Raw genomic sequence first — 12,027 nt, 5'->3', positions numbered from 1 at the left:
TTTTCTAATATTATAGCATAATTTGAGTTATTATTACCTAGAAATACTTTCAACGTATTTTCTTATTTGTATCGTAACGATTACATGAAGAATAAAAAACCACCAGGAAACTTTTTATGGAATTCATAATGGGTGAATACTTTAACAACTCAGAATAAATTGAACATAGAAGAAACTTGCAAAATAATATTGAAAATTATAACCTATCTTCTAAATTTGTCTTACAACTTGATAATTTGTCTTTAAATAATAAACTTGTCCACATATGTCTAACTATGTCTAGGTAAGCGTTTTTTCTAAACAATAATTCACAGTATATTTGCAAAAACTGGTTCGAATTTTTTTTTTTCATTTATTTATTTTAAATAAATAAAAAAATATTTTTTTTTGCTCGTTTATTTATTTATTTGTTAGGTTTAACTTTTTTTAAACATATTTTTTTCTTTTTCATCTAAGTCACAAAAACCCTTTGGTAAGGCTTTCGATAGATATAAAATGGGCAAGAAACTTCATTGTGTTATCATGGTAAACACTATAATCAATTTTAACAAAGAATAGGAATATTTCGCAAAAGCAAATTAAAAAGTAAGTTTCTTTAACCGAGGTCTGAAAACTCTATATACTGACAAAAATTTAAAAATCCACAATAATGCGCACAAAATGCAAATATATATATATATATATATATATTATTAAAAATCGTTTACTTTAGGTCCATCTGCTCTTATTTCATAATATTACAAAGTACGAATAATTTGTTTTCTTGCAGATGTTAAAATGTCCGTGATGAATGTCAAAAGTTTTTGTTGGATATATTGAAAAGTGGATATATTCTTTGCATTCATTTCAAAGAATATATCCACAGTATATCTTAAAAAAATTTAAATATTTCCAAATATTGTGAAACAAATTTCAGATGTTCTCTTGGACAAAAAAATAAGTGAAAAATTGATTTTGAGGGTTTCAATAATAAGGAGTGAATTCAATCAAGAATTACGTTTTAAAACCACGAAAGAAAACCAGTAGTGCACATCTCATTATTTATCAGTTAGTTGTAATTTGGGAGTTCTTCAAATTTCATGTATAATAATTTCAATGTCATTCTTTTCAGCTATTGAATACATGATAAAATATTTTAAAGTATGTCAAGACTTCTATCCGGGTATGATAGATGTTATGTATGTTATTAATAGTAAGTATATTTTTCAAATTTTTCAGATAAAAACTATTTCTAATAAGAATAGAACAAAATTTATATATTTGTTCTAAGATTACGTAATAGTTTTATAAATACAGTACACTCCCGATTATCCGCGGAATTGGGTGGCGCGGCCGCCGCGGATAACAAAAATCGCGGATAATCCGAAAAAAGCTAAAAACGGGTATAGCAAAAGAGAAAACAGTCATTCCAACTTTGAAAAATCGTATTATGTACAATAAAACGTAAAATAAACAGCAAGAAATGTTTAACTAAAGCTTAATATTTTAGTCTATCACTCAAAACTAACTTAAAATGCATTTTGTTAGTGAAAACAGAAAAGTGCTTTGTACTTACGAGAGGCATCAAGGATACACAGAAAAATTAATACATATGTACTGTTTTAATACTGTAATGTATTATGTAATTACAAAAGCATAACTGTAAAACTACACCTTTTTGAAGAAATCAATCATTTGTGTTTGCTTCTTGCTTTGGAAGCATTTTCTCTTTGCCCGGAAGCAAAAAAAAACTTAGTGCGGCAGGCGCGGATAACCCGCCCGCGGATAATCGGGAGTCTACTGTAAAAATTGTTAAAAATGTAAGTTGTAATTTTTAGATAAAATTCAGATAGAATATCCCGCAGAAATTAATCACTTTACAAAACATTCTTATTACAACGTGAAACTTTTCTAATAGTATAACATCTAACATTATTATTTTTAACATTAAAAATGTGTCCATGTTTCTTTTTTTTTTCAGTTATTTGTTTGAACTATACATTTTTCTGTCTCTCAAGCTTAAAAAAATGTCTAAAATAAACTTCAAATATTTTTATTTTCTCTCCAATCTGTCGAGAAATCCGTTTTTAACTTTTTAATTAAGTCTTGAATAAATTCAAATTAAATCAATTTATTACTATATAAGAAAAGAAAAGAACCATTTCAGTTAACCCTTTGCGCACGGGTGTTACGCATTCTTAAACCAAATAAACTCTGACGAAAGTGGAAAGTTTACTAATTTTCTAACTGCTAATTATTATTTTCCCTACTTGCTTCAATAGTTCTTAGTGGCCCTGAAACTGTTAGTTCTAAATGATGCATGTATCGAAGTGCCTTAAAGCTCTATAGTATATTCCGAATATCAACAGAATTACCATGACACTAAAGCAATATACCTCTGTATAAGAGCCATTTTTTCAGTACAGGTATATTCAATACTTTTCAAATTAAGATTAATTTCAGAAATATGACCTATTGAAAGCTTATAAAATTATTAATTCCTTACATAACTCGCTAAAACTAGGGTGTCATACTCTTTAGCCTAGGACTTAAAGATAAAAACAATGCACAGGTTCAAAAATTTTATATTAATATGATCTAAAAGAGAAACAAAATTCTAGTTGATGTCATAGACCAACTAGATGTTGGTTTCAAGAGACCTTAATATAAAATATATAAATGATTAATGGTACTATTATATGAATATTGGAGCCATAATTGTTCACATTCTGATATATTTAAAAAAAAAACAAATTTCTCTCCAGCTCAAAGACGGTTTTCGAAGATTTAGCTTTTGCATTCAAAGTATAATTTCAACGCTGCATGCATAAACATTAGGTGCCATATGTAAAAAATATATCTCCTAGCAACAAAGCTCTGATATGTAAATCTCGCCCCGTACACAAAACATCCAAAAAACTGGACCTAAAAAAATTATTGAACCGTGCTGTATTTGTGGTAGAGTTGAAAACAATTCTTCGGAGCATTTTGGAGCATTTGGAACTTCGGTATACCTTCGGAGCATTTTGAGACCTATATGTAAAGCATGCAATAAAACACAAATGAAAAATAATTAAGGTATCCGAATACGTTGAAAAGGTCAATTTTCTCAAAAAATGACATTTTTTAAAAATATTCTTTAATTGGATAGACCAGTCTTTGAGTTATCCAAAACAGGTTTACTTGTGTATCTACTTTAATTAGAAGTCAAGATATTAATTTTTTCGTAATGATCGGTAAACTAGAAGTGGACCTTTAAATAATCGGTAGTACTGATTTAAAGGGCCCAAAACATATAAAAATATGTGTAAACACAAATTTAGTACTAAATACAGAAAATGTTTTGCACGGAAAAGCGCAAATTGCCTTTGAGAGTTTCAACGAGGTTTTGAGGAAATTTGTACCAAAAGATGTCTTTGTTGAGCTCCGAACCCACAAATTAGGGGAATTTATAGCTGTAATACATTTTAACGAAGGTTTTACAGGATTAGTTAAAATCCTTAAGGTTATCGGAGTGTATCCTAGTGCAAATACAGTTAGAATATTTGCTGTGCTCGACAAAGACAGAATAAATGAAACTAGGAAGCATTCACTGCCGAATGTAAAATTTGGCACATAAAATGATTAAAAAAGGTGATAATGATAATGATAAAAAAGGTAAAAATGATTTTAAAAAATTAAACGCTGCGGAGGAAGAAGGTATAACCCATAAATATGGTGAATTTTAAGTATGTACACACATAATTTATTATTAAAATATGTAACTGTATACTTTAAATGCATTTTTCTGAAAACTGATTTTTACTTATTTTTTGCTCACTTCAAATCAAATAACTCAAAATATATTTATCATATTACCATAAAATTTGATGGACTTTGTTTTTATACTATTTCCTAGGGAGTGAATTGAAGGAATTTGGATTTAATGAATACTTTTTTTTAATTTACAGCCAATTGTTTGAATAATAACGTCATAAATTTACTAATAATTTCATAATAAATCTTCGATTGGCTCTAAAATTTTTATTTATTATTATATCCATACGCTTATCGTTCATTCCCCGGAGAAAACTATGTAGTTTATTTTGGTATAAGTTTTGTTCGGATGAGAATAATAGTTTCTGGTGTAGCCAATTTGAAGTTTTTAAAGAATTCGCTTAAATTTATGCTATTAAATGCCAATTTTTTAAAAATTATTAAAGTTTATTTCAAATATTGACATTCTATTACTAATTTTGAGTAACCTTAAACCCACAAATATGGTTAAGTATGTCTACGCCAAGTTTTTCTAAAAAAGTGCTCCGAACGTGTTCGGATAACTTAAGATTGAAATAAGAAAATATGTTTGTTTTTTTATTTGAGCTCATTTATCCATGAACAACTCGTATATATTTTTTCCCGAATTTGATAATTTAGTAAGTAAATTGCTAAATTTTATCTCATGACTTTTTAATAACCTATTTAATGTCAAGTATTTATTTATTTGATTTCCATTTTTGTAAGAATCTTAAGTTTGAAAATTATCTAATCTCCTCTATTTTCTGAATACAATTTTTAACTTAAAAGTATTTTGGAGGATTTTAATAATAAAAAGTTGTTATTCTAGTGTATATCATTTAGAGTTCAGATATTTAGTAGTTGTTGAGTAAAAATGTCTTCAAACAATTATCTCAGTTTTATGCTCTAACATGTATATCTTTTTTAGTTTCCTCTTATTTCATGATTCCTCTGTCGATTGCAAAAAGTTGCTTGTCTGCCGATTTCATAAGTTTAGTGCAGTTTCATGGGACAGGTAACATTATTATTTCCCTACTTATAACTCAACCTCTTATTTATTATATTATAAATTAAATTAAAATTTACAAGGAATTCTGACTTTAAATCCACTTTATTTCCTCATAATTAAATCCCTATACTGATGTTTGAAATTCTATTTTTGTAATATATTAATAATTAAAATCAATCTTTTAGCATAAATTGATATAGCTTTATAGTATATAATGCGAATTATGCTATTTCTGTACCCAAAGTACATGGTAATTAATCTCGCATCATCATGTGTACCCACAATACTAGGACTCGATATCCGAGAGAGCTGTCTATTTACACATATGTCAGTGTGAAAAAGAGCAGGATAACAAAATAATAAAGTTAATTGGATAAATTGAAAGTTTATATATTGTTTTGACAATACAATTGAATAGCGGTACAAAATTTTGAACACAACTGGCGAAAAAGAAACTCTCCAAAATGCATACTAGATTATCTTCCATATTCTTATACTACGGTGGCAAACGCAAGAATTGATAATTTGTGTAAAATTAATTCACATGAAAAACCAAACTTTTCTCTTAATTGAATGTTAAGAAGTAATAAAAGGATCTGTATATTTTATAATTTATAATTTTATTTGTAAATAGCTGTAATGTATTATTACAAAATTCCTAAAACGGTAAGGATTGTCTGTGTCGAAACCAATTTCAAAGATAAGGTGCCCATGATACATCAATTGTTGAAAATTTTAATTAATTAGGAATTTTAGTAATGAAATCAATTTAATTCACAAAGAATGTTATTGGGTTTTATAAAATGGGTCCCAATGAATGCTAATACTTTTCTGTTACATTCATAGATAAGTCAAAAGGTATCCATATTTTGACCTAAATATAATTGTAATGAAAGTTATGCTGCTGGGATAGTTCAAGTTTTGAAGTCATATAAATGAGGCTTGGTAGTAAGAGTACTTTTCTCTTTTACTGAAGCGTGAGCATAGTCACACAGCACGGTATATGAATAAGAAGTAGTATATGCCCTCCTCTATTTCATCTGATTGGAAGTTGTTACACATGAAAAAAATAATCGGAAATTGTTGCAAGGAAACTAAAAGCAAACAATTTCTACAAAATTTCAAAGCCCCACACGCAAAAATTGACGTTCTTTCAAAGGGATGAAAATCTCTACAGGTCAGATGCAGCATTGTAATATTATCCATTTGGTTTCGAAACCCTGGAATACCATCCTAACAACTCGGATGTCTCACAATCAATTTCTTTGGACCACTCAAATATGCAATTTGCGGAAGTCGTTTTCATATTGAACATAAGTAAAAGATCTTCAATCAACGGCCTTTCAATTGAAGAAGAGTTGATTGGATGCAGTTCTGATGGCTTTTATCTCAGGGAATATACAAGCTTCGGGATTGTTGCTCTAAATATTGCTGCACAAATCAGAATAGCAAGCAGTCGCCACGGCTCAACTGACAGAGCATCCAATTGGTTGATCCATAGTTAGAATCCCAACCATGATGTTTTATCTTATTGAAAATGTTATAAAAATCTTTTATTATAAATGCTGAATATTTAAGAAAGGGTCTAGATCTTTCTTAAATATTCAGACTGATTACTCTCAAACATTCTATAAGTCCAATCAGTGATGGATAAGTTCTCAGTCTCTTGCTGTTGTGAGTTGCCTCTTTCTAATAAATGCTTGTTTAAACTGAAAGCATAGTTACATCTTCGTGAGTATATATTGCAGAGTCAAGAGATTACGTAGTGAAAAGATGTATTTATCCAACCGCTAGAATTGCTTCTATTTTATCAAAATTAAATTTCTTTTTAATTTTTATACAATTTTCGAAAGAATAAATCTGAAAATAAAAATACGATTTTATGATTAATATTTTTGAAAGCTCAATTTTTTTCTACTGAAACATTTTCGTACCTATTTTCAATTCTTCAACTAAATGTTCCTCAAAACTGCTTTTAATATATTCCAAATGAAACAAGAATTTCGTAAAAGAACACCATTCAGTTGTGTTTTAAAATTCTTAATGCATTCCTTGAAAATAATAATTTTTTTTGGAAAGAATTAAAATCCCCGTTTAATTCTAATATTATTTTCCTCTGAATTTAGATGGTTGGAGAGAGGAACTGCTGAAAATAATTGATGACGACCAACTTCCGGCCTTTTTAGGAGGAAAAAGAACAGATCCAGATGGAAATCCACTTTGCAAAACTATCGTATGTGAAATGTTGTTGTTTTCTAGTTGGTATTTCATTGATTGCTATAATACTTCTCAAAATAGCTATTCTTCAATTTGTTGCAGTGTGTGTAGAAAAAATATCAAAATATTATATGTTGTTACTTCTTAATCAAGAAAATCCACAAAGCCAAAAAATTAAGTAAAGGAATATGTAAGATGGTTTCTAGACGTAGATGAAAAGAACACGAATAAATTTGACTATAGACTTATCCTTGCTGGGATAAGGTTTATCTTGAAGTGTTTTTGATACAAGAGTCAAATATTAGTATACTGAGCCAAACATACAGTAAATCATTGATTTTAAAAGTTCGGAAAGCCTTCTCTGATCATTAGCTTTTTGTACTTATTTATGACAATAAAATTCTACGTGAACGCATAATAAACAAAGAAAGTATGGATAAATTCAATATAAAAGTTGCATAAAAATTTTCTAAATAAATAAGTAATGTAACATTTTCTTTCCCCAAATCAACAGGATTATTCCTATAATTTTTTTCCGTTCTTTGTCCCTGAAACATGCCTTCACATATTACACCTTCCTGATAAGTCAATAAGACAGGTAGACAAGAGTTACATGCAAAGATTTGGCAAAAATTTTAGAACTCTGTAGAATATCAACAAACTTCATGACATCATTCTACTTCTAAAGGTTGGGATCTACAGTCCTGAAAAAGCAGTTTGCCATTTTATATCTTCCAGAAGTCGTTACAGTAAATATTGAGGAATTTAAGTATTTTGCTCTCTAGGTAATGCATAATTATAACAACCCTTGTTTCATGTCTCACCATATGTTTAATATAATCGACATTTTAATGATAATTTTAAAGTTACTTGTTAAGATTAAATTCAATTTTCGTAACTTTGTAGAAATATAAATATTTTTATTTATTATGTAAACATTTTTTATTATTATTTTTATTAAAAATGTAAGCATTTTTTATTATTATTTTATTTATTTCATTTATTATTCATGGCTGTGCAGCATCTACGATTGCACAGAATTATTTAAATTTCTGCTTGTTGTTATAAAAATCGCATTAACTAAATGAAATATTAAAATAGGAAGGAACCTGATTAATTATGTTTGATAATTGTGCTAAACTAATAATTTTCAATTTAAAAAACTTGTATATTTATCCCATATGTAAATAAAAACCATTTAATCATTCTTTGCTGTTCCGTTCTATCCAGAAGCTTACTTCTGATAATTCAGATTGCATGACCATTTATGACAGTAATATTCTTCGTGAACACATCATGAATAAAAAAATTAATTTATTTATTGTGAAATTACGTTGCCTATCCAGAGAACAATTATTTGTCTTTTGTTCTTGGTTTTCATTATAAACGGTTCACAATCAATTTAAATATATTTTATAACTATTCCATTACAATTTAATTGGACTATTACAAGATTTTCCTGCAATATATCGTCTGAAGTTGCAACACCACTGCGAAAATATGTAAGAGAAAATTATTCTAATATAAGATCCGTATATCGTTATTTGCACGAAACATCATATTGTTTTCTTCCTTTTTATTTTTTTAAACACGAATTGTTGTATTCTTTCTTAAATTTTTTGTCAATATGTTATACGATTTTAGTTATTTCAATAGTTTTAATTTTATTATCTTTTATCAATTGAGCAGTATTGCACATATTCTCCAATATTTCACTTATATGTTAATTATGTTAGACTTCCTTTAAAACTGTGCTTTAAATGGCATTGTGATGAGTTATTAAATTTTTCAAATTGTTATTGCAAACTTTACTTATTTTTACTGTATATTTGACACAGTATACCAATATTTGTCTCTTGTGCCTAAAACAGTTCAATACAAATCCTATCTCCGCAAACATAAATCTATAATCTAATATATTAGTAATCCTTCCACCACTTCCAGGAACCATTTTATTTTTTTTTAGTTCTGAAATTTAATTTTTCAATATAGCAGTCCCACCCTAAAAAATACCATGACTCTTTTTATAAGATTGAATTATTGATAATATTACACTGCAACTTGTCTGTGAACACTGAAAAGTATTTAGTCAGATCACCTTCCAGCAATCGAAATTCGTCATTTTTAAGAAACATTCACGATAAATTTGTTTGGCATAGGTGGTTAGTGAAACGAAGCAACTAATGATAAAATATTTATGAAAATAACGTGAAAAATTTGAGAAAATTCAATTATGCTCATGAAAAAAAAATCTGTTCCAGTTTAAACACATAGTGAAATAAGATTTTTATATGATTCTAGCAACGCATAGATGTTTAATTATATTTTTAATATTTCTTTTTATGTCAAACATTTCTTTGTTTGGAAAGTCTTTTTAATTAAAAACACAATTCTGCAAACATTTGGATCTTGCTTATTAAATGAAAAACAGATATTGAACGGTGTTATTAATGTACACAAAACAATCTTCATCGCTGAGTCAAATAATGTAACTGCAAACAAATATGTTTTTTAAACAGAGAGAGGGGGGGGGCATTTTTCAAAGAAATAACTCAGAAATGTTTTATTAAATTTCATTAAATCAAATTGGAACCTCTAAATTCTATTCTTTTCCTTCAAATGTGCATGGCTTGAAATAATTAAAGATTCTGTGACGCATTTTATTTTATTGTACTTATGCTGTGTAAAAACAGCGACGTAAAACCGGAATAAGCTGCATTAACAAATGATTACAAATTTAGAATTTAGAAGTGAATGAACATTCCTTTCCTAAATACAGAAAAACTCATACTAATATAATAAAAGTGAAAGTGAAAAAATAAAAAAAAAGTGGTAAAGGTATGAGAAATGTTCCGCGTGTTACCACAGAGTATGTGAAATGTGCCGCGTTTCTTAAAATTTTTCGAATCCATTGTGAATATTTAGATGAAGAATAGGATGCGATGTAAAAGCACAATGTAAGATAGTGTTCCACAGATGTTTTATGTTGGGGGCATTTATATTAGTCATAAAAATAGCATCCCAAAATAGGTTCTAATCTTGATGTTGATTGAATTTCGATCTTAACATATAAAGGATACATTAAAGCAGATTACCTCAAAAAATGTACTTAAATAATATTTCAGGTTGTTCAAGGTGGCAAAATAGATGAAAAGCACTACATTCACAAAAGTAAAAGTTCACTAGTAAATGCCCCAGGAGTTGAAAAGATTACTCTGGCTCGGGCGTCTTTCTCAGAAATCGAACTGGAAGTCAACGAAGACGGTAGTCTCATCGAATGGGAATTCGAAACGAAAACCAGAGACATTGGATTCGGACTTTTTTATAAAGAGATTGTAAGCGGAGAAGAGAAAATCACAGAATTAGTGCCCTTATTAAGAATTGATACTGAAGATTATTCGGAAACAGGAGTGTACAGATGTGAAAGAGCAGGAACATGTAAGTATGCTTATTTTGTCTGAAATGCGCAAGTTATCAAAATAATAGAAACACGATGAAACTTACAAAAAGCTTCATTAATAAAGTGTTAGATGAAGCATGAAAATAGCTTGAACAAATCCGGGGATTGAATTGTTCTCTTGGAATCTGAGTGTTTTTTATTAAGTTTCCAAGTTGTTGTTTTCTATCTCGGTAGATTTCAAAGCATATTTTCAAGATATAATAAATTCCCGATGTTTTATCAAAAATAGACCTTAGTTTAATTTTTCTAAAAACATCTTTTCTATCCAAATATATATGAATAATGAAACAAAAAAGAAGGAAAATACCCTTAAAAATTGTTTAATCCTCACTTAAAGGAAAAGGATTCCTAATTAATATTTTAAATTCACAGAAATTTAGTTACACTGTAAGTAATATTATCTAGAGGAATACCAGAAGTTAATGTTGATAGAATGTATTTAACACTTAATGCCATACCACACCAAGGTTTCTAAAGTTCATGTGGCACCTTTCCGGTTAGGCATACATGTAGGTGGACTTTATTGAAAAAAAGGAAAAGAAAGAAACTATACTGATGTCTGTCATTTGTAAAACAGCATACAAATGACAAAATATGAAGGCATATAACAAAAAACGATAAAGAATTAAAAATATTTGGAATAATTATTAGAATAATTTCTGTATATTATTTATTATTTTTATATATAAAATTATTTCCCATTTTTGACCACATAAAATTAAATTTAAATTGGTGAAATAAATATATCCTTTGCAATGAAATTCTCTTTATTTCAACTTAAAATTGTCAAAAAATTTAATGTGAACGTTATTTCAATATCACCTTTGCAAAAAGAATTATATATGCTTTTAGTTATTTATAGCGAAATAAAATAAACTTCTTCGCTTATTTAACATTCTATTAAAAAGGAAGATTCTTAATAGAACGTTAAATACTTTTTTTTTATTTCACATTCTTATAATGTATATGAAAATTGCATCTGAAGTTAAATTTTTTCTTTTTATATTCCAGATGTAGTTTTATTTGATAACTCATACAGTTGGCTCAGATCAAAAGAAATCTATTATAGAATAAAGATTGTGAATTCCGAAAAAATGGAGAAAGAGACACAGAATTAACATCAACATCCATTAGAATTACCAATGAAAGGATGGTAATAAATTTTATAGCTGTATATTTTTAACCAAAAATTATTTCTAAATATCAATGTAAGAATAATAAAAAATATTTCAGTAAAACATACCTACTCTAGAAATTACTTTCACTTCTCTATCAATATGTTACTTGATTTATGTAATAAAGTCCTTGAATTTTAAAATTGTATATATTGCGTTTATACAAATATTATATTATTAAATATTTTTATGTTCGAGAAATTACGAAATTTAGTTTATTACAAAAGAAGAAAAAGAATCTATTTACTAGATCTTTCTTTCGAAATAATTGCCACGTGCAACAATGCAATTTTCTTATTGTACATAAAAAGATCTAGAATTCAATCGCAGTTTTTGCTTTTGCTATATCCCCAGTGCTTTTGTCACTTCACTTCTTTGAAACTTGAGAGTCGTTGTCTCTTATTTATTTC

General features: G+C 27.9%; 1 protein-coding gene across 4 annotated transcripts in view; it reads left to right on the top strand.

The window, feature by feature from the left end:
* Window positions 1–11,682, top strand: part of LOC129962107 (SEC14-like protein 2) — a 48,091-nt gene extending 36,409 nt beyond the window's left edge. For all 4 annotated transcript variants that reach the window (XM_056075837.1, XM_056075835.1, XM_056075834.1 and 1 more), the window contains exons 9-13: window positions 1,112–1,192; window positions 4,685–4,771; window positions 6,892–6,998; window positions 10,108–10,420; window positions 11,454–11,682. In XM_056075837.1, the coding sequence (XP_055931812.1) occupies window positions 1,112–1,192; window positions 4,685–4,771; window positions 6,892–6,998; window positions 10,108–10,420; window positions 11,454–11,560 (695 nt within the window). In that variant the 3' untranslated portion in view covers window positions 11,561–11,682. The remainder of the gene's footprint in view (window positions 1–1,111; window positions 1,193–4,684; window positions 4,772–6,891; window positions 6,999–10,107; window positions 10,421–11,453) is intronic.
* The last annotated feature ends 345 nt before the right edge of the window (window positions 11,683–12,027 follow it).

Source organism: Argiope bruennichi, chromosome 2 (assembly GCF_947563725.1).
Source record: "Argiope bruennichi chromosome 2, qqArgBrue1.1, whole genome shotgun sequence".
NCBI classification, from domain to species: domain Eukaryota; kingdom Metazoa; phylum Arthropoda; class Arachnida; order Araneae; family Araneidae; genus Argiope; species Argiope bruennichi.
This window is presented reverse-complemented; position numbering and strand designations above follow the sequence as displayed.